We start from the raw sequence: 23132 nt of genomic DNA on the forward strand, positions 1-23132 counted from the left end.
GTAACTCCAAAAACAGCTGTTGGTAAGGCCACTTTACTCCAGCAGAGTCACGCTACCAAATTTGTTTCATTGACACATTCATTGATGTCGTTTCGGAGTTGCTTGATTAACTCTTTTTCACAGATAACATCAACAGTTGGTGACACCTTTGAACTGGAACTGTTTACACGAACGTATCATCCGCTCTGTAGCTGTGCAGAAGTTGGCCACTAGTCGTCGCTAAATCCAGTCAAATATTGCAAACTAGGAATGAAGCTGAGGAAACAGGCTCATAACAAGGGGTTAAACTCCCTTTAATAACTGTTTTGGACCTTTCACATGATCTTCATTAACAACGTCATAATAGAACTGTAGATGTTCCAATTTCCATGTTTTTCTGAATATTTCCAGGACTTGTCATCCATGTTGGCTGACTGGTTGGATGAAGTTACTGCTTTCCAGGCCTTATCCCGAAATACAGTAACCAATTAAGACATAATAAATACATTATGACACAGCAGAAAACTCAAAAGTAAAAACTATATTCTCATAAAAACACTTTTATTGATTTGCAGCTTAACATTGTCACAATCTCCACGCTTAAAGTGTTAGCATTATTGTACACATGCAAAAACAAGCCAGTTGTGATGTTACCTCACACCATCAATACCTTCCTTGACAATCCTCAAGGACCGCTGAGCATGTTTTCACTCACGCATTTTAAGTGAACTATGTGGATATGCACTTTGTCCCAAGAGACAGCTACATTTTATCATGAGTAAACGAGCTGACACAAAATCATGCTGCGCTTTATATATTCATTTTTTAAGAGCTGAAATATTACTTTAAGAGATTTGTTAAAGAAAACAATTGCACAGCTTTGTTCACAGTTTGAATTTACCTTATTGGTCCCTTTCCACTGAAATCTATTTTGTTCCTTAATTCACAGTCTGCATTGAAACTGCAGATAAGTTGTCGTGCTACTAGATGGCTGATTGCATATAATTTGTCTAGGTACTAAAGTGCACTCTGCAATGCTTATTTTAAGTGCAGTTTGAGCATCACATGTCTGGCATACATCCATGTCCATTCATGCATTTCATTGAAATGTTGATTTAACGTTGTGCAAATGTAACGGTCCACGCTGTCACTAGCTGTGCCTCACATCACACAGGGCAAAGGGTACAAACTGTAGGAGGTTTCTTTCTTTCCTATCTCATAAGAAGCTCTTCTGACTTCAGTCTTGGCCTCAGGAAGAAACACTGCTTCCCTCAGCACCATTACTGTTCCTGAAGCCCGTGATAACCACTGTGCACACTGTGAGCACAATCACACAGGACAACGGTGACCTCAGCATCGACATACTTCTGCTTCCTGCTCTCTCTGGTTCCACAGTTGCCTGACACTGCTCTCACTCAGCTGCTTCAGTCTCATGGGTTTATGGCTCTTCAGTCTATAAGCCAAAGTTAGAAAGATAGCGTCGACATGTTCCTTCTCAGCAGGGTCCTTGGCTGAAGTCTCAAACAGAGGGAAGTTGTAGCTGTCGGCGAGACACTGCGCAACCGAGGTGGGGACCTCCTGGCGGTCCCTCAGGTCGCACTTGTTGCCCACCATGATGCGAGGCACCATGGGCCCCACAGAGTGTCGACTGCACTCCTCAATCCACTCGGGGACGCTCTCGAAGGAGCAGAGGCTGGTCACGTCGTACACGAAGATGACGGCGTGGACGCTGCGGTAGTAGTGCTCCACCATGCTCTTCCTGAAACGTTCCTGACCTGCAGTGTCCCAGATCTGCAACTGGCACAGCAGAGACCACACACTGATATGACTACACAACATTCAAAGGAAACGGAAAGTGTGATATTGTTCTTGCTGTCAACCTATTCCAAACAATGCCTTAGTCTATCTGTCAATGCTTCCTGACCAGTCTGCGACCAGCTGTCAAAGACTTACAGTTTCATTTTTGCAAAAGCTGGGCAGTGTTGTTTTTAGCAAACGGGAATCAAACAGGAGTAAATGGTGCATTTGTTGATTTGCTGGTCCTGGTGCTGTGCATTCTGGCTATTTCACTGAGGGATGGTAGACCCTCCTAGCCTTGCAGCTGGTCTCTTTCCAGAGGTGGGCCTGTGTTTTGTGGTGGCGCCATCATCGTGCACACCCTTTGACTGTGTGAACACAGGCTCCAGGTCAGTCTCTCCTCTGAGCCCTCCAGCTCAGGCAGATGGCTGTGTTAATCTTGCATGACACTGGGGTGTGTGTGTGCGCGACATTAAAGCGTGGGTGTGTGTGCTGGATCCTCTCACCTTGATACTCTCCCCATCGAGCTCCAGCGTCCTCTCTCTGAAATCGACCCCGATCGTTGCCTCTGGGTTGTTCAGGAACGTGCCCCCGCAGAATCTGTAGGTCAGACACGTCTTTCCCACATTTGAATCTCCGATTACGATTATCTTGAAAATCCGCACCTGAGATGTGTCATAGTCGTGGTGAGAAGAGAGCTCCAAGGAGTCGTTTTGGCTGAAAACGGTGTCAAATTCCTCCCCAGGTTTGTTTTCTCTTGCCATCGCTCATCTTCTCGCGGTCTGGATGTGAACGGTACGGAAACATCGCGAGAATTTTAAAGACCAATAGCTGTCACAGGAAGGTGTTGCACAGTCGAGACAGTGTTCACAATTTGGGCCAATTTTTCCAATTTATTTCAATCACCCACCATCACTAACCATATTTTCTTGAATAAATTTGCCAGACAATAAAATAGTAACCGGTTCTTAAAACAATACAGAAATATATTTGCCTTCTTATGTTTGTTTCTTATTATCTGCAAGGATTTTTATTTGCTTAAACTTTCCTTTTCAATATTTATCTTTCATTTCCTTAATTTATTATACTGTATGTATAGTGAATGACTAAACAAATTAGTTAAGTTTTATTTTCTTGTCATTTACATGTCATGTCAGTAGTCAGACATGTTCATAAACAACAAAGCAAACAGTGCCTTACGTGTACAGCACAATATACTGACCTCATACAAACATGTACAACCTACAAATACTAACCTAGCTGGTATCCAACATGGATATTAAACTAAGATATGCACACAGCCTCACATAAATTCAAATGTAAACAAACACAAACAAAAGCTATATTTATGCACCAGTTCTTGTCAGTAAACACACTGACAAGAACTGCATTGTGTTCTGTTTAGAAATAAAGTATATAACGCACATAAACGTGGCATGTTTTATTGTGTTATTGTCCTATTTCATGCTTTCAAAATATTCAGAACAGGAAGAAAACTTAAAATGTGTTCAATTAAAACTCCAATCCTCCATCCTAATCCAAATATGTTACGTCCCATTTTTAAAACACTGTTTGTTGCAAACGATGAAACAGACAGCGCCTACATTTTGTTTTCCACCTCATTGCGGTCACTACATCCACAGATCCTCTCATCTTCATTCATCCCCCTGCAACCTCCAGTTTCAACATGTAGTACAATACAAAGACAGTCATACTACAATGCTAAAATGTCATGTGTTCTTGTTGTGTACTGATGTACACAATATACAATTATAGGAAAAAACACAAACACACAAATGCTCCTTCTGCATCAGACACGATATTTATTTGACACATACCGTACACCAAAACAGCTTTATAATCCAGACCATGAGTATTAGCACAAGCAATCATCCCTTCACCTTCTCACACACACACACATACACACACACACACACACCACACATTACAGCTCATTGACCAGTGTATTAGATACAACTAGCTAAACGAATCAATCTCAGTGAACAGCCCTGTAATAATTCCTACTTCCAGGAAGGTTTTAATGTTCAGAGTTTATTGAAACTGCTTTCCAGAAGTGTCGATGCTATGCACTGTGTACTGAGAGGCGTCTGATATTTTGCCGGCAACAGACCAGAAACACCAATAAACAGGTCAATGAGTGTACGCGGTGGCCGGGGAGGACGACGGCTTCCACACAGTTTTATTACATGCAGACAAAATGTCCATCAACTAAAACAATCACTCAGGACCAAATACTCAAAAACACTGGTGAATTTTCATTCCTGACTGTAACATAAATGTTAAGTTACCACAAAAAAAAAATCATAGATAAGAAAACACACACAAACACTCAATAATATAGCTTCAAATAAATTTCATAAAATGCATCTTTTGTCACCAAAACCACCTCATTTCACAACATCTAAAACAAAAAGAAGTCAATCATGGCATACAGGCTGAAGCCTAAACCTGAGTGGGCATACAGTGCATTGGCTTCTGCGGTTCATACTGTAGTTTTCACAACACGGGCCGTGTGTGGCGTCTCGGTGTGCATGGACAGCGTAAAAAGCACAGCAGGTTTTAAAGCCCTGTAAATGACGAGTCGTCATGAACACGAGGCACTTGAGCTGCCTGATGTCCCGAAAGTCGCAATCATGATGTTGCACCGGCCGTCAGCAGGCGTGCTCATTTCTTCAAGCTGAATAAAACGTATTTCTGTCACAAACTTCAACACGACACAGGCTTTCCACCAATTTAAAGTAAACGTGCCAGTCACGGGGAGCACTACTCAGCCGGTGCAAACGGTTTCACCTGCATTGTCTTTTGTAGCTCTGGAGGAGCGTTGTCGAGTGTAAAGAAATCTCTGCTGCTGTGCGAGCTTGGAGTGTTAAGAATGTGGCTCTGACAAAAAAAAAGGAAGCAATTAAGATGCACTATGGCAGTGGTTCCTACACCCTTCTGTAATGACCCCTTCAGGAACCTGGAAACATAGCTGAGGCGTTACACACAAAAGACACAAAGCTCGCCTGCAATATTGACCTCAAGAGCAAGAACGTCCGACTTTGTATTTTGGATTTGATTGATGAGCCTCATCGTTTTCTCTTCCCCACCCTGTCAAAACGCTGTTAATCCCGTTAATGCCATTTTACTTCCTGCGTGAATCTCGATAGCCTTGGTAGCATCAGAGCGATTCGACTCACAGGCCTGTTTCCCAGAGGACGTTCTGACTTGTCATGGCAGGAAGAGCACAGATGGAGGTAATAACATTAACAGCAGCTCAGTTGCGCCACTTAATTATCTTGTCAGTAACACCTGTTTGATGAGTTGACATGTCTCTGATGCGAACAAGTACATTAGACTTGAGTCTCAGTTTTCCTTTGGTCTTGTGCATCTTCACTGCGAAGCCTCGGTTTGGAAACCGCTGCATTGTGGGAAGTGTAGGCTTCAGTGTTTTTTAAGCATGACCATTTGTCTCTTGCCTGGTCCCCTAATTTTATGGAATGGAGTCTTTCTGGTTTACCCTTCATTCAGCAGGTCATCCACTCTACAGGGGAACCCACTGCTGAACAGCTGTTTCTACCATGTGTCTGTCTTCAGTCGATGTGTGAACAAGACACCAGACATCATACTGTCCTTCATGCTGTCAGGACATGAACAACAAAGCCCTTGTCTGATGGCAGTTTGTCCTAACTGTGTTAAAATGACAAAAAAGAAACCAGCTTTGCTTAGTTTTTTCTCTCCTTCGGTAAATAACCATCAGACCGGTGAAATACAGACAGTGATGGCTTCTACTACACATGACTGGCCTTAATACTGAAATGAATCTGATCTGTGACCTCTCCTGGCAGACCGACCCCTGGAAAAATCCATTAAATTAGAAATAAATTAAACTTTTCTTTGACACAGGAACAAATTTTCGCTACCAGTTCTCATCTGAGAAAGAGCTTGAGCTGCCAGAGTCAGAGTCTGCGTCTGTCAACCCGTCAAAGTCCCAGTCGGCGCTGGAGCCACTGTCGTCGTCCTCCTCTGTGGAGAAGCTGTGCGCAGAGCCCAGGCATGCTGGGTACACGCGTGTTGAAACACACACGGGCCCCAGGGTGGACACATACACAGCCATGACGTTCTTCCAGGTGTCCCTGGCTGGGTCGTATTCATGGATGAGGACCCTGTTCTTGTTGTGCTGCAGCAGAGTCTGAGTGAGGAGCAGCAGCTTGTTGTTGTGCTGGATCACCTGGTAATTAAGAGCACGGCTGTCGATAGGAATGTCACCCAGCCTCTTCCATTCCCCCCTGGTGGGGCTGTAAGCTTTCACCACAGGGATGTCACACACACAGATGATCTGGTCCTGAAACACGCAGGCCTTGTGAAGCTTGTCTCGTCTCAGCGAGCCACAGTGGCGCCAGCGGTTCCTCTTGGGATCATAGCAAAGCATTCTCCTTTTGTTCACCACATACAGGTGGTCATTTAGTGCCACCACCTGCATTTTACCTAAAGAATGAGGCAGAGGAGCCACAAACGTCCACTGGTTCCTCTGCACGCTGTAACACTCGACCTCCTTCAGTCTGGCATCCGTCACTGGATTTCTGCCTCCCAGGAGGTACACATGGCCGTTGAGGTAGCCCATCCCTGAGTGTATCCTCCCTAGAGGTCTCTCTGCCAACTCCTGCCAGCTGTTGAGCACAGGGTTGTACAGCCAGAAGTGTTTAGAGAGGTGGGAGGCCAGGAATAAGTTGTTTTCAGGTGTGGCACAGGCTATTAAAGACTCCATGGTGGAACGTTTGTAATCCTGACTGCTGAGGTCTTCTAAAGGAGGAGCCATGAAATACAGGTCCTCTGAATACGGATCACAGCACATGATGTTGTCGTTGGGTAGGCCGAAGAAGAGGATCATCTCTTTTGCACTGACGCCTATTCTGTGCTTTGGCGCATCCAGAGTGTCAGACATTCCACAGCCGTCCTCTGCGGACCTGTTGAAGAAAGATGCCAGGTATTTTTCAATTGCAGGCCTCGCCATGAGGCCCTCCAGGTAGCATTTGTCCTTCTCTGCAAACAGGTTCCAGCGCACACACTTCAGGGCCTGAAACACATCCTCCCTTTTCTGCGGTGCGTTGGCCTCTATCCACTGCAAAGCGGCTGAGCACACCTTCCTCTCGCAGTCCACATCCAGAGTGTTCAGCGACAGCAGCTCCTTTAACTGCATCAAATCCAGCTCACAGAGCTCCCCTCCACTGCACACCTGGCTGAAGTTCCTGGCTATGAAAGCTTGCGCGTTCTCCTTCAGCTCAGGGTTGTCGTAAGTGTCTGCAAACTTCAGCATCCCCACACAGTTGGAGAGGTCCAGCCTCCTTGTCATGAAGCTGGAGCAGGCCTTCCTGATGTACTCCAGCTGCAGCATGTTGGCCGCCGCGTACAGCCTCTGGACGTTGCTCTCCGTGATGGTCACCCTGCCCGTGTAACAGTAGTCTATGATGACAGACATGGACTCGGCGTCCACCCCGCGGATGACCACTCTCTCCTGCATGCTCTCGTTTAAGCCCCCGGTGAACATGCTTTTGAAGTAAGGGCTGGCGGCGGCGAGGACGTTGCGGCTGCACAGGAAAAGTTGGTCAATGTCACCTCTGGCCGACTCGCAGCTGTGCTCCAGCGACTCCTCCTCATCACACTCGACTCCGATAGTAACGTCTCCGAGCAGCCGACAGTCGTACAGTAGTTTCAACTCTTTCATCAAAGCCCGGGCGTGATTCACGTCCTCCAACACCTCGGGACCACTGAAGCAGCTCAGCGCCGAAGCCATTGCTGCAAGTTCAGCGGGCGATTTGCTGTTTTGCGTCGGTGAAGGTTTCGAATATCCCGCTGTCACGCGGTTAACATGCTCAATCACGAGAAGGGGTCCGTGCGCTGATGATGACACATCCGTTTAGAGAAGAAAATCAGACATATTCGGGGGAAAATACATTACCAGCGATTTAGCAGCTGAACGGTCGCCTGTGTGTCTGAAAGCCAGCAGTCCTCGGTCTGCAAGTGGTCATACTGTCGAGTTTAAATCGGACAAAATCTAAAAATTGTACATCGAGAGTCACTGCGGCAGTAGTGTCAATATATTCTTTGGTCTTTCAAGTCAATGCTGTCATCTGTTTTGAGTGTAGGAGATGGTCAGGGCTCTCGTAAAATAACACTGTCATTTGGCCGGAGTCGGTACTATTTCCGGGAGAAATATACAAAATAAAGCCCTATGTCATGTAAAAGTGATGTATGGATTCCCCTTCGTTTGACTTTATATTCAATTCAATAAAAACACTCCTTATTATTTTGACATCGGTTTTAACGTTTGCCAATTTCAATTTCTTAAATTAGTTGTTTTAACCCAAAATGAAAGAAATGTAATGTTTGACTTTGAAGGCAATCTTGCCTGACTTCCGCTCTGGCTCACTGCTAGCTCACACAACCTTGCTAAGAAAGGCTTCACCTCTTTGATTGGTTAGCGTAACTGGGTCGAACTAGTTTGGTTGATCGAGATAGGTTCAGGTCCGGGGCTGCCAATATTAAACGTGAATTATTATTATTATTATTATTATTATTATTATTATTATTATTATTATTATTATTATTATCATTATTATTATTATTATTATTATTATTATTATTATTATTAGTAGTAGTAGTAGTAGTAATAAACTAAATAATTAACACACCACATCTTGTTTGTTTAATCCACATGAAAACCAAGGTGTAGAAATGACCCATAAATTAACTTCTGTGACTGAAAAGATGAGTTAAACCCATTTGCAATTGATATTCAAGTCTGATGCCACCACCACACCTGGGATCGGTTATTTATTATTTCTCCCCTCTGGCAGACATTATAAGAACACGGTATGCCAAAACAACCAAACAAAAGGATGCCATCATACTCATGAGTAAATCATCCATCTGTCCAGCAATATGAAAAAATTCACTATACTTTTCAATTCTGCTGTAAATGAACATACACATTGCTCAGTAACAATAATGCCCTTTTATTGACAGATGTTTGTTTAAGCAGATTGAGTGAGATAAACTACAAAGAGTAACTTATTACATTAGCTGTACAATACTGATCCTTGTTCTTTGCACTACCAAGCACACCTGCATTACTTGCCTATATAAAGTAACAGGCATACTGGGACCTTACACAATTTACACAAAGAGTTGACTTTCACATACATATTATATATTTGTTGTCCATTGCTTTTATCAAATTTTTTGATACCTACTTGCCTACTTACCTATGTGTCAACATGCTTGGCCAGTAAAGTTGATTAGTAAGTAAAGTTGTTTCTTCATCAACATTTAATACATTTATTTCAAATAACTTACAGTGTGCTCTATCACCTACTATACTGTATGCTTGTAGAGTAACAAATATGGGCATAGCCACAGCTATAAGTATTTTCACCCAGTTTTAAGTATATCTACGGCTGAGGTCGTTGATCCTGCGTAGTGCGTCTTGGTTGCGGATGGTCTTGTGGACTGTGATGAGGAAGGGAAAAGCGGAGGGCAGCTCAACCCTGCGGCTCAGCTTCTGGTGACCCCAGTGGAGGCAGCGCAGCCTCTCAGCCAGGTCCCGTCTTCCTGCTCGCTCCAGTCCGTCTTGCAGCAGCTTGGTCTTATTGACCTTGTCCCATGACTTCTCATACCTGTGAATAAAGATGGACATCTGAGAGGCATTTGAGACTGATGAAGGGATCAGGAGAAAGTCAGTGATAGATACAGCACAATGGAGTTCTATCAGAGTGAGGCAATTTGTAGAAAGTTCAAAAGTCAAAGCCCATTAGAGCTTAAGTCCTGAGTATCTACCTGAAACTATAACATATGCAACTGTTTCAAATGATCCATTAATGTAGGTTTTAAATATAAAATTTTAAGCAAAATTCACAGAATGATGGGACAAACACCCCCATGATGATATCCCTATGTTGATCTTACAATATACAGTATCTGCTGCAGTATCTGACATTGACAAAATCTTACCACATCATCAAGTCAGACACACATGCACACACCCCGTACCAGCTTTCCAACATGCTCCAAGCTTGGACAGTCTTCTCTGTCGATTTGGTGTGAAATCGCCTTATCTCAGTTCTGTTGAAGCCAAGCTCATACGCCACAACCGTCCACTCAAAACCAAGTTGGCTGGAAATCTCCTGCAGCGTCTTCAGGTTAATTACAGCATCCTGAAACAAATGTTAGCGGAATATCTTTGTTGATTTAAAGTACACAAAAGTGAAAATAAAAACAAATTGCACATACCTCCTGGGCTTTGTTGGGCATTATCTCCAAAAGATCAGCAGTGCGAGTCCCACTCCGTAAATGTCTTCATAAACCTGATTTAACAAAGATAAAGATGCACAGATGTCACTGATTGCGGTATAATAAACATACATTTAGACCAAAATTCCAGATAGCAGGTAGAGATGGTCTTGACATACCCAAAGGTGCAGTCTGCTAAAATGAGCGTGGTTTGAGTGTTACTGGGGAGATTCACCATCAACATACTAATCTGTTAAACATTAGTCACTTAAGCTGCAGGAGCTCTGGTGGAGCTAACAACTGTCAGGTTAAACTACCCTCACTTGCTACCAGGTAAACAAATCTACTGTGCTGCAATTACAGACAAGTTATTGCAGTTATATTTTAGAGGACTTAATACAGATTATCAGGAGTTGTTTGCATGGATTTGTACATTTGCAGAGTGGGAGGTGATTCCTGTTGTTTTACCATGAAAGTTACACTGAGACAATTACATACCTTTACAAGGAAGGTCTGTAGCTTCACAGTTGGGCCTACAAGACAATGCGTTTGCTTTTGGAAAAATGCATTTTCAGTTGAGACAAACAGGTGACAAATGTTCTGTCTTTAGTCAAAATAAGAAGCTTCCACATGTACAGCAATGCTTTTTAAAAACACATATGGTTAACATCAATTGTGGCTTTTAAATAAACCAATAAACGCCATTCACTCAAAAAGTACAGTACTTACTTATTGTTACAGAATGTCAGCTGTCACTGTGCACAGTTGGGTAACAATGCATTAGAGTTAAACCCTGTGAGAAATACCTTTATTTTCTTGATACTTTAAACCATTAAGTGAACTATGTTCAAGACAGACAGGGGAAATAGAAAAATATTTTGAAAGGCTTTTATTCACTTTAAAAACTCACCTCCTCTTTAAATTCTTGTCATCCATAAAAAGCATCAGGGCTCTATGTGCAATATCATTGCAGCGTTTATCAAAGAACATTAAAAATCTCAGCTCTTATGTAAACAATAATCAAAAGGAAGTAGCCAAAAGATCATGTGTGCACACTTACTTTAACTGAACGTCGTATGTAAGAAACAAAGCAGATCATTTACTTCAATGTGTTAATCAGAACTCTAATCAAAAGTGCTGCGAGGTCCAGCCAATAAATATAACTGACATGAGTAACACTACTTTAACAGGCACGGGATGTAACAAATGGTTCGACTTCATATCTCACACCACAGTCTGACAAAAAATGCAAAATTAGTCAGATGAACTCATTAAAAGCATGTACAAGAGCGTGGCTTATTCTTTTCTAAGCCTTCAACCAGGGAGAAATGTTCATTCTGTCGAATGAAAGCCTTAACTATCCACAATGAAACTCAAAAAACACATATCAAAGAAGATCCAGTTTACATGTAACAACTGATTATCAGAGTATTGCCAGGTTGAGTCATCGTGGGTCAGTCTGTGTTTCAGCAGGTAGTGAAGTAACGATCCAGCCTGCTGGACCTGTACTCTTCTCAGTCACTACTTCATCCTTCAGCGAAGAGCAGTGCCTTTTACAAATGTTAACAGTCACTCTCTCTTGGGTCGCAGCCCAAGAATGGGCCCTCCTGATGGCAAACTTTTAGATCAGTCGGGTCCCATGCAGCGTTACCCTGTGCACCTCCTCAACGTCTCTTTATTTGGGTTCAGTAGCAGCCGTCTTTCCAGCTGCCATCCCTCAGGGCGCTCAGGGCAGCCAGGCTCTTTGGAGGGGTCAGCAAACTGCAGGCAGAAAGAAACAAGTCAAATGAATACATGAATGAATGAACCAAATCAAAAGATGCATTATCTGTATTTTTTCCAGCTGTGGGTAGCCCCTGCATTTCTATTGACTGTGGGAGAACAGTACATGCAAAGTGAGTGTACTTTACTGTGTCGCTATTCTAGCATGAACACCCTGCATGCTCAAAACTTAGCATAGCTAAAATTAGAATGCAGTGCAGATTTGGGACACAGCTTCAACCCAGTTTTAGAAAGCACCATGTTAAAAAGGTTTTACAGTGCAGACTGCACAGAGTGTATCTGGTCTCACCTGCGTGTGGGTTGGGTGATTTTGCTTGCACGTGGAACTCCACTTGTTCCCACAAAGGAAGATGGGCGAGGAAGGGAGCTGCGAGGGACAGCCGGTGGGTTGGTGCTGAGTTTGAGGGGCTGTGGTACCAAACTGCCGCTGAGTTTGAGGGGCTGAGGCAGCGCAGCACTGCTGGGGATGGAGTGCAGACTGACAGAGGTGGACAGGGAGGTGGAGGTGGGGCCCTGCTGCACTGTGGGGCTTACGTACGCTGTGGCTTTTAGTGGGTGTCGGGGAGTGGTGGGGAAGTTGCCCACGCTCTGGACTCTCTGACTGAGCTGCCCTGGGGAAGGAACTGAAACACAGCAAGCGAATAGTTACTGCAGATGAAAGCAAGTGGAACGTCAGTGACAGAATTACAATTACTGCATTTGGAATAGCATCGCAGTCAGAAAACAGTGCTCGACATTCAGTCATGAATAAAAATGAGCCGCGTGTGCCTGATTTATTCATAGACTTTCAGAAAAGAGTCTTACTGGAGGACTGGAGTCGAGCGAGCCCATTGGATGAGTCAAAGCTCTGGCTGCTCCGCAGGGAGGATATCGTTGGCAAGGAGGAGGGACCGTGGGAGGGTGGGTTGACGGGGGAAGCCAGACATGGAATACTGGGAACACTGGGCATGCTGGGAGCTCGGATCAGGTTGGGCATGCTTCTCCGTAGCTTGTCTACACACAAATATCAACAAACCAGATCAGGTGTTGTCGGCGTCAACTCCATTTGGAGTTTTTCACTTACATTTCCAATATTAAAGGAACAGGTTAACATTTTTGGGGAATATGGAAGTCACTGCTGTCACCAGCCACGAAATAACCCTGCACATAACCTCTTGTAAAAGCAAAACTTGCCATTTTTTTCAATTTGATTTTTGTACAAATTAAACAAACAAGATAATACATGTTAATTAGTGAGCTTGTCTTCATGATAAGCGAAGCTAACAGGATGCTAACTAACTGACTTTGCTAAGAAAGCAAATGAGCATATTTGACAAAATTTCCCAAACTATTCCCATCCCGTCCGACTTCGTTAAAAGAAGTCAAATCAGTGCCATCTCATGCTACTGACAGAAAAGAGTACACTGACACACTGACCCTCACCGAGGATGCTTTTTAAATCCTGTAACCAAGAGCACTCTTTAAATCCTTCTTGGCACATACAGAACTTGTCTGGTCAGAAATTAGGGACGCCTTGAATGTGGGTAATTCTGTTAAGATGCTTTCAGTCTGAATTGGGACATTTATATTCATTCCACTGAAAAAACCTGAAGCCTAGTCACAATGTTTTTCAGGAGGATATTTAGAGATCTCACAACTTCAAGTGAACAAGGAGCTCATTAAGCACTCACCTGTGCTATTCCTGTATGCTGTGTGTGTTTCTGTGGTCAGGCTGGAGGGTCCATGGTACTGGGAGAGTCCACTGAGTGAAAACTGAGGTGCGGCTGAGCTGCGTCTGCAGTCTCTGATACTGGAGAAGGTGTGAGAGTGGGGCAGGCTGCCCCGCTGCATAGACCCTGTGCGGAACAGCCGAGGCTGCGGAGGAGGGAGCTGGTCGTACACCTCGTCCTCCTCGTCCTCCTCCTCCAGATCCATCTCGCTGCGCCTGAGGGAGTGTAAGGAGAAGCTGGAGCTGCGACGGCTGGCTGTGGCTGAGGTAGAGGCGTAGTCCTGTCGGAGACCTGCAGGGCGACAGATCAGTGCTTTGATCCGTGGAAAAAACATCGACCTGAACCTCGTACAGTATATGATACATTTCCACGTGGAGGCGCCCCTCATCCATTATTCAGTCTCTGAATCCGGTTCAGACTGATACAGGAAAGTGTTTTTCTGAAATCTCCTGCATAATTTAACAACAAAACAACACATCTGTGACTGCAAACTGAAGTTCAACTGTTCAAAGGTCAAATATTCATCTTCAGAGCACACAGAGGCCAAATCAGGTTAAAAAAATAAGCAAAATCATTTGAAGCGACTGAATAGTGCATCCTTATTGTGGTCACCTGGTCCCACCTCCTCGAATGTGATTTTTTTTTTCTTCTATGACAGAAAGCAGAATTGTGTTGCAAACAGCACAGCACTGATGAAAAGAAAACTAAGATAATCATATATATTCAATACATACAGGTGGACAAATGCTGTTTATCTGCATGCAAACTACAGCAGCAGAATTTGCAGTGGTGACTTATTCACTTCAAACTTCAGGTCCATTTTCAGGGACGATATATGATATATGTGGTTTTCTCTGCCCCCCGTAGGGCCTTCGAGACATTCAGAAAGTCAACTCACTCTCCTCCTGAAGTCGTGCCATGACCTCCACATCTGTCATGTCCTGCAGTTTGTAACTCATCGAGATGGAGTCGTCCTCCAGCTCTGACACCCCAACCTCACTGTCCAGGGAAGACTGGGGGCTGATCGCTGCGTGCCGGCGACCCACATCTAAAAACACACACACACACACTTTCTATAGCCAAGAAAAACAGGGACGACTGCAGCGATTTGAACAACATGCATCTGATACAAGTTTAAGTGTGTATAAGTGCGGAAATGAATGGCAGAGCAGAGAGGACAGATTGTCGGCGAGGTCTTACTGTGGAGAGCGGAGTTTGATAGGAAGGTGGGCGCTCTGTCACTGAGGCTGCAGCTGGGCCTGAGCGGGAGAGTCGACTGGAGAAAAGACGGACCTGATGGTGGCAATGGGGCTTGGAAGGAGAGACACACAGCAGAGGAGAGCAAAGATTCAATCACTGATGACCAGCCGAACACTCACTTTACGACATTAGTGTTGATATAAAATATGGATGAGCAGGCAGAGGGTTGTTTTCCGGTGGAGCTTGCTTGTCTCCATCTGTCTGAGGCCATGACCTTATAATCTCTTCCCTGGAATTTGCTGTAATCTGACTGTAAACTGCAAGTAACAGGTTGTTTAAGAATCTGGGTTATGTTTATACAGTGAGCTCCGGAAGCATTTTGGAAGCAACAGATGCTTTTGGCTTTGCTGTCTTCTTAATTTGGACGTTAAATGGAGACCACAAGGTTCAAAGAAGGAGTTTAATTGGAGCAGTGAGCAATGAAGACTGTTACATCTAAAGTTTAAGAGACTTCAAATGTCAGGCCAAAATGTGAGCTAATCTGTCTTCATGAGCACATTCTTTGAAAATTTCAGTTATTTTGTTATTTGTCATTATTGTTATGTTGGATTTCAGAATGAGGGCAACAGTGGCCTGAAGGGTGGCACTGCCGGGTTGGATGGCAGGATGAAACTGGATGGGGAAAATGAAAAAGCAGCACTGTTTAGAGGCCAGCAGATCAGACTGAGGTTGTACTGGGCAGTTTCAATGTGTCACTGTGTGTAACTGTGTGAATGTGGAGACGGGCGTTTAAGAAAAGAGAGACTCAGTGAAACTACCCTGGTTCAGTAAAAATGAAAGAGATTATGCCTACTTAGAGTGTCTCTGTGAGGCTATGCTTAGCATGCTAACGTGCTCATAATGGCAATACTAACATGCAGCTCATCGTCTTAGTTTTTGAATACTAGCATGCTAACATTTGCTAATTCGCAAGTACAACTACGGCTCATGGGAATGTCATTAGTTTTGCATGTATTTGTGTACAAACAAATTGAAATTTTGCCCTAAAGACAGCACACACAACTCTGTGCAAATCCATCAAATACGTGTTGAGATATTTTACAGGGTTAGTTCAAAATGTAACCTGCTGATGGCACTGCAGGAAAAAATCAGAGGATCACCTAAAGCCTTAAGGATTCATCCTCTTGGGACCATGTATACCTCTACATCACAATTTCATGGTAATAAATGTATTCATGTTTGACATATTTCAGTCTGGACCAACATAATAAAACACAATAACAGCTTAACACTACTAATAATAACCATTTTGGCTTGAAAAGCAACTGAAATGATCAGTCGGTTGTAATGAGCTGAACTCACTGACCTCTCTTCTGTCAATCGACTAATCAATTCATTGACTCAGTTGATCGTTGCAGCAGTAAAACAAATGCCAAAATCAGCAATATTTTTTCTCTTGCAAAGGTCATCTCAATGAATGATATTGGTTCTCTAAATATTGGCCCTCTCTGATGTGTGTTAAACACACACACGATCTACAGAGACCAAGCAGTTTACTTAAGACCAGTCCGCCTAATTAAGCCACAGAACAGATTAGTGTGTATTATTGATCTGTGTAATCCTCAGAAGCCCATCAGAAGTTAGTGACTCTTAGTGGTTAGCAGGAGTTAAATGCAGGTGTAGGCACATGTTTGTGTTACCTGGGGACTCGGTTAGTGCAGCAGATTTGGTGTAAGGCAGGACGGGGCAGCTGAGGGTGGAGAGCCCCTCTATGCAGCTGTATGGACGGACGGAGGAGAGTCCTCGCCTCCGCTTAGCTAGACACAAGATCGCAGCGAAGGACATGTTAGTCTGGTTTTTTTTTTACCATGCAACACACACACACACACACACACACACACACACATACAGAGTGCATCGATTATATTTCAACACACTCTGGCCAAATGTTAATCTGCTTTTTGCAGATCAGTATTGATGTTTTAAATGATTGGGTCACAGAAGAGGCTGATGCACTAAGACGAGGTTTAGCTTACTGCTGCAGCTTATTGGGCTAAACTACAGATGTTTTTAGAGGGTTCTTAGGATAAGCAGGGATTGTGCATGTAGGCTACAACCCATTCCCAAAATTAGAATGAGATCTACTATGGTCTACTTTGGGGAAGGAAGTCACATTTATGCTGCTTAAATAACTTTTTTTTGTTGTATTAATTTTGTGGTACAACACCGTCATTACATATACTTTATTAAAGGTTTAAAGGTTATAATGGTTAAAACATAATAAAGTCTATAAATCAGTAAACTACTGATATGGAAAGCTTGATATCCTACTGATTTTGGGTTGCCAGGTTTGTCTGTCAGCTCAAATAATGTCCTTTTTAATGGCTTATTAGCAATCAGTAAAGCCTTGATAAATAACAATAAGTCACCACTTACAAACAGTGAACAGAATATGCCTTATTAGAAAGTGGTACTTATCAATGCTGCCTGGCAGTGAGTGAATTTGGTTTGGAGTGACACGACTGACATTAGATAATGTGTGTTCAGTGTGTAAACACCGCGTTCGCCCCCACTGATTGGTAGTCAGAGTGGCACACACCTGTCAGAGAGCAGCATTTGGCATTCCTGACACAATTAGGCTCAACCACTACTGGATAAAACTAGCATTCACAGCAAGTTACACAAACAACGGCTACTGAAGCTCAGAGACAAGGATGTATTCATGACCCAGAGGAGGAGAGCCAACCTTCGCTGAATACAGCTTTAGAGAGAGAAGAGGACCTTGAACCGTACTCACACACAGTAATGAACATCCAAACAAACACTAACAAACACACATTAGTGAATCACAACAGATTCACAATATGAGGATAACTGATCTCTTAACTCGTAAACTCTTCAAACCAAAGCACACACGGGGACATACACACGGTGGAAACCCGTGCATGCAGCAGTACAAGAGTCTCTTGTGCAGGCTGTTTGAGCAGTGAGTGCTGGGCAAATCGGCCTCAAAAACCCAGTTAATGTAAGCATGGTTTCTATGGCAACCATATCCCTGTGCATGAGTGTAGAAACTGTAAAGTACCAAATCTAAAACTGGGTCCAGCAGCAAACGTCCTTCAGAGGCACACTAGTATCTTTGGTAATGAAGGGTCTTTCATGTATCCTGGTTGTGTGTGATGAACATCATCTGAAATGCTGAGACACCGGGATATTGTGATAAAAACTGTATCCAGGTCTGCCATGAGTGAAGAAGCCTCCTTGACTTATAGGTTTAGTCAAATGATGTAACAATAGTCTCCATGCTGAAATGAAAATGAAAGTCTGACGGTGGTATTGCACTGATTAAATTCTATCTTCGCTCTCGTCCTACATTACTGATGATTAGAAAAAAAAAATCCAGCGAAAACCAAATTGGGCTCGTCTTCAACTGTTAAGGTGACTCAGTGAGCAGAGAAATGACAGATCTGTTCGATGTGGATGAGTCAAAGACAGCAACACCACAGGCGATCAGAAAACCTGGGTAATGTTAGAATCATGTATACAGGGAGCTTCATAACCAGGTATTAGTCTGAGCCATGTGAATGTTCAAGTATATTTTAAATATAATCAAAACCAGGACTCTAGTGTGCATGTACAGTGAACATACCCTATAGGAGCCATTTCCTAAAGTGGAGTTGGTGTATTGTTTGTAGCTAGCCAAGTTGTACATGTGGTGTCACCTCTGTGCTGTGAATAGTATAGGATATGGATAGGAACTTCCAAGGAGGTGTCAGGTGTTGCGGGGCAGTTTTGACCGTCACACAGGGTAAATAAGAGGGTGAGATACTGATGAAAATGTTGGCTTTATGATGAAATGACTCCTCTCACGGCTCCTTGCATCAACGGTTGAAAATCTGTCAGCTTTGAGCAATAAATGTACCATGTGAAGGCAGACGGAGGAACGTTTGGACTGTGTTTGTTTCAGCGGACATGCAGTACACTGAGGACACTCGGTTACTACCTCATCTGTGCCGTCAGTGGCTTTAAGTTTAGGCTTTGCCACCACATAGTCACTGAGCACCATATTCGAATGTAGTCCAAAATTTTGGAGAAAACACATATTTGAATTCTTGCTGAGAGTTAGAGAAGAAGATCGATACCACTTTCATGTCTGTCGGATCAGTATGAAGCTGGAGATAGCAGCCGGATATTTTAGCTTAGCATAAAAACAGGAAACAGTTAGCCTGGTCCTGTCAGACAGCAACAAAATCCACCTACCAGCCACTTCAAAAAAAAAAAAAAAAAAAGTAAAGATGACAATTTTTGACTTTAAGGGGGACTACATGGACTATTTAATGGGAGCAGTGGCTTTCTAGACTCTCCACCGGTTACCTGCCAGGCTAGCTGTTACCCCCTGTTTCCAGTCTTGAAGCTAAGCTAAGCTAAGATGCTGCTGGCTTCAGCTACATTTTGAACATACATGTAAGAGCAGTATCTTCTAACTCTGGGCAAGAAAGTGACTAAGCATATGCCTTAAAATATATTCCTTTAATATTTCAAAATCATGAATTTGAATTTAAAATTCAGCTTTCTCAACATTCCTTGAAAAAATTCCTTGAAAGCACGTGTATGCAGAACTACTTGCTGGTGGTGCAGTGTAATGATCATTTCACCACAGCTTTATAAGCCCCTCTGCGCTGTTTCCCACTTAACGCAGTGTAATGCCATCCAGCAGCACAGCACGAGTTCCTCCAAATGGAATGGTTTTCATATCAGCGGATTAACAAATCCCTTAAATCAATCTTAACTGTTCTCTGGAGATACTGATAAGTGTAAATGGGAGTCCTTCCAATTATCACAGAAATAATCACTCCGTGGGAAGGTGGCTGTGGTACTATAAAAGCCATAAATTTAAAGAGAGTGAGTTAAATGGTCAGAAGTTTTGGGAACCATTGAGCTGAGAGCAGAGGAACACTCCCGCCGCTCAGACAGCGCAGCAGAAATCCTGCTGCACGTGGAGACATTTTGTGGCTGAAGTGTGTCACAGCTTATGATCACATGTCAACAGCCGCAGAGACAGATGTCCAGATGTGGCCGCAGATGAAGGCTGTTAATCTGAGAGGAAAATACACTGTACCCTGGTCCAGTCTGTGACAAAGGGTCATCTTAGCCAGCTCCACCTCCGGTCCCGGGTGGTCCAGTACCTGCCTGCACCACTGGAGAGGGCTGAGGACGCTCTCACCCTGCAGCTGGGCTTTGGGACTCACATACAGCCTGGAACGCACAACATAAGCCACAGTTTAGTCCTGACACCTTTACAGCACAGGCCATATTGTTACTTTACAGAGAGATCTGAAGTCAAAGAAGGCAGAGGCTGTTTTACTGTATACCACAGAGATCTGGTGGGACGTGTTTTACAGTGGCAATATTTCTCAGGGCAGCCCATTGAGGTAAGGGCGACTTTATGACAAAGGTAAACCCATGACTGCGTACAGGGAGTCATTTTCATAAAATCCAAGTGCCAATACATCCTAAAAGTTCCTAATTTCCACAGGGAGCAACTGACATTTTACTGGCAACAACATAAACTCAGAAACCAACACTGTAAACAGAAATTCAAGCAGTGACAGCTTCACTCACAGCAGTGATGCACAGGATGTGAGTGCCACAGTGAGAAACAGGAGGGTTTAGGATGTCACCTCCTCTCATTGTGGGTAGTAGAGATTTGTAACACACAGTTAATCAGAAACTATCTGGATGATCGATTCAATGTCTCAGTCTTTTTTCAACAACAAAATGCAAAATATTCCCTGTGGCTTCAGCTTCTTATGTCTGAGGATATGTGTGCCTCAGAGAAATGGATCACTTCAGGAAACTGGACCCCCATTTTATCGGCTGCTTGCTATCAGTGGTACGTACTGTATCTGACCACTGAATGACGCGGGTGAAACAAGCTGTCTGATCTAACGTATAATGATTCTAACGTAAATCAGTAAAGCAAATCTATATGTGTGAGTGGCTGCGTTACACTGGAGTGACACACTCCTAAAATCTGACCTCACTGGGTCGTAAAAAAAAAATGATGTGTCACTCTGCATCCAAGCAGAGGAAGAAGAACCAAGACGACCTGACATTTCACTCGGCTACTGGGCCATGGTGATACGCTGACTTTGGGGTCAATTAGTTACGATAAACGGAGTGAGGGTATACTGACACAGTGGGCGAGTGCTGCGTTCGGCTGTGTGCTACATTTTCCACATCATCACACCAGATTCATAAAGCTGGAGATGGTTCAGTAGGCAGCATGTCAGTGTGTGAGCTACCTAAGTCAGCAGATACAGGCTTCAAAGTAGTTCAGCCTGGGGCTGAACACTACACACAAAGCCGAGCTGTTTGATCGCAGGCTGAAGGGGGTCATTGTTTCTAATTTCATCCTACTGCTGTCTTACTCTGAACAGATACCTATGCTGCATGCACAGTGCATTCTGGGATGCCCATAGCTTGAGTCAAATCTGTTTTTGTTCTTTTTTCCTCCTCTAAGAAGTCTCTGCCTGCCAGGGTCTGCAAGTCTGTCCCACCAGGAGATGGATCGATAGGAATCAATCAATAAGAGGGTAGCATTACACGTAATGTGGCAAAACTGTGGTGGTTGACAATCCTGTGGCCTATGAAGCATCTATCAGGGTCAGAGAAGCACAAGCTTTTCACTGTGAACTCACAAATACGAAGCTGCAATGAAGTGGCTGAGAGAAGCAGAGCAGTTTACCAGCTATCAGGCTCTCCGACAGGGAGCACGATGTTGAGGTCCAAAACATCAACCTCATCCAAAACAGTTGTGGCTCCAGCGGCGCCGCTGTCCTCCCCAGCGGCGTCAGGAGGCAGCGAGCTCGGCTGAAAATAGGCGAACGGCTCCTCCGCTGAACCTCGGGGTCCGGGGGCACACGGATGCGACTGTGTCGGGCTCGGAATGCCATATTTACTGGAGAAATTGTCACCCGGGCACGACGTACCTCCGTTCAGACACGACAACGAGGTCTGGAGATGAGGGCCGATGGAGCAATTGTTTACAGCGTTCGCTCGAGTCCGCAATTGTTCGTTTTGCTTCTCCAATTTTCGGACCAATTCCTGAAGCTTTAATACCTCCAGCTCTGCGTTGGTGATTTTATTGTTGCCATTGACGTCTGCCATCATCTGGGGGTTCAACACCTCTGCTTCCATTTGGTAAAAAGCACATTGAGAGGGGCAAAAAGCACGGCCTGCCTGCAGAGGGTCCTATTCAATCCGGAGAGGGTGTCCAGATTCCCCCGTTTGAGGCTACTATACACACACACTCTCTCTCTCTCTCTCTCTCTCTCTCTCTCTCTCTCTCTCTCTCTCTCTCACACACACACACACACACACACACACACACACACACTGATGCTGCTGCTGCTGCTCCTGGGATGATTGCACAGCCTGCATCTGATTGGTCAGCAGCTTGGAGTTAAACTCCCATCACACCACTGCTGAGGAAGTCCTCGTTATGGACGCTGTCCTCACAGTTTTGAAATACAGTGGATGGAAGCGGTATTTTTGACACTTATCAATCCGCGCCAGAATATATTTGACACCCCCCCCCCCCTTTTTTTTTGTACAAATTAGTAGCCTATGAGTGCAAACTTGAAATTCATTTCGAATATCATTATTTCACTGTAGAAATGCTGAGGTCATGTATCCATGTCCTCCCAGCACTATCCCCCATCACAGAAACCAATGGAGAAGTCTCTAAAATGGTTTGCAAAGTTATATCATTAAAAAAAAAAATCTATTAATGTAATTGTTTAGATGTCATTTCTGCTCTATTTTTCCTGAATTAAAGTCCAAATACTCTTTCAAAGACTCCATACTGTAAGGAATGCATTTCTGCTGCAGGAAAATCTAATTACTTATGAATTCATTTAAGTAACCATAAGGTAGCCTAGTCAAAGTTAGATATCGACTGTATATAGAGTCTAAAAATACTGGGACCAGCCAATAAAATAACAGCCATGTGTAATTTTATGTTGAATGTAGTCTCAACTGCCCCCAGCAGCCACTTGAGCTAGCTCTTTAGAAGTGAAAACTTAGCCCTATTGTAACAGAAGTGTATACTTAGCAAAGATTTACCTATATATATATGCACCAGACAAACATACGTAGAGATTAGTTGTTATGAAAACATTTCTGTCCATTAACCACAACTAACTGACCCTTATGTTGACTTGATGAGGATGAATACTTCTACAGCTGACTTTTTTGTTGTCTTCTTTAATTGTAGCATTTATAAATGACTTTTTTTATAGAATACGTCTAACAACGCGCGATAACACATTCTATAATACAACACTAAACTTGTGTTTTCCTATATTAAATACA

The 23132-nt window shown here is 43.6% G+C and overlaps 4 protein-coding genes across 5 annotated transcripts; all 4 read right to left on the minus strand.

Annotated features, from left to right (window-relative positions):
- Positions 1-270: 270 nt before the first annotated feature.
- On the minus strand, positions 271-2566 carry LOC143330451 (ras-related protein Rab-33B). Of its 2 annotated transcripts, none has more exons than XM_076747064.1 (2): positions 2283-2566; positions 271-1776 (listed from the first exon to the last, which is right to left on the minus strand). In XM_076747064.1, exons 1-2 carry the CDS (start codon positions 2538-2540, stop codon positions 1330-1332), a joined length of 705 nt encoding a protein of 234 aa, XP_076603179.1. In that variant the 5' UTR covers positions 2541-2566; the 3' UTR covers positions 271-1329. The 2 variants fall into 2 exon arrangements, with proteins under 2 accessions (XP_076603179.1, XP_076603180.1); XM_076747065.1 differs by having other exon boundaries at positions 532-1770; positions 2283-2553.
- A 1010-nt stretch (positions 2567-3576) lies between these two features.
- On the minus strand, positions 3577-7927 carry kbtbd7 (kelch repeat and BTB (POZ) domain containing 7). Its single transcript, XM_076747655.1, has 2 exons — positions 4926-7927; positions 3577-4875 (listed from the first exon to the last, which is right to left on the minus strand). Exon 1 carries the CDS (start codon positions 7568-7570, stop codon positions 5696-5698), a length of 1875 nt encoding a protein of 624 aa, XP_076603770.1. The 5' UTR covers positions 7571-7927; the 3' UTR covers positions 3577-4875; positions 4926-5695.
- A 1110-nt stretch (positions 7928-9037) lies between these two features.
- On the minus strand, positions 9038-10809 carry LOC143330781 (uncharacterized). Its single transcript, XM_076747543.1, has 4 exons — positions 10564-10809; positions 10066-10139; positions 9826-9989; positions 9038-9452 (listed from the first exon to the last, which is right to left on the minus strand). The coding sequence occupies exons 2-4, from the start codon at positions 10084-10086 to the stop codon at positions 9218-9220; spliced, it is 420 nt and encodes a 139-aa protein (XP_076603658.1). The 5' UTR covers positions 10087-10139; positions 10564-10809; the 3' UTR covers positions 9038-9217.
- A 128-nt stretch (positions 10810-10937) lies between these two features.
- slain1a (SLAIN motif family, member 1a) lies at positions 10938-22182 on the minus strand. Its single transcript, XM_076747542.1, has 9 exons — positions 21505-22182; positions 19876-20012; positions 16457-16573; positions 14757-14867; positions 14455-14604; positions 13518-13847; positions 12652-12840; positions 12137-12470; positions 10938-11826 (listed from the first exon to the last, which is right to left on the minus strand). Exons 1-9 carry the CDS (start codon positions 21954-21956, stop codon positions 11751-11753), a joined length of 1896 nt encoding a protein of 631 aa, XP_076603657.1. The 5' UTR covers positions 21957-22182; the 3' UTR covers positions 10938-11750.
- Between the last annotated feature and the right edge of the window lie 950 nt (positions 22183-23132).

The sequence above is a fragment of the Chaetodon auriga genome, chromosome 13 (assembly GCF_051107435.1).
Source record: "Chaetodon auriga isolate fChaAug3 chromosome 13, fChaAug3.hap1, whole genome shotgun sequence".
NCBI lineage: Eukaryota > Metazoa > Chordata > Actinopteri > Chaetodontiformes > Chaetodontidae > Chaetodon > Chaetodon auriga.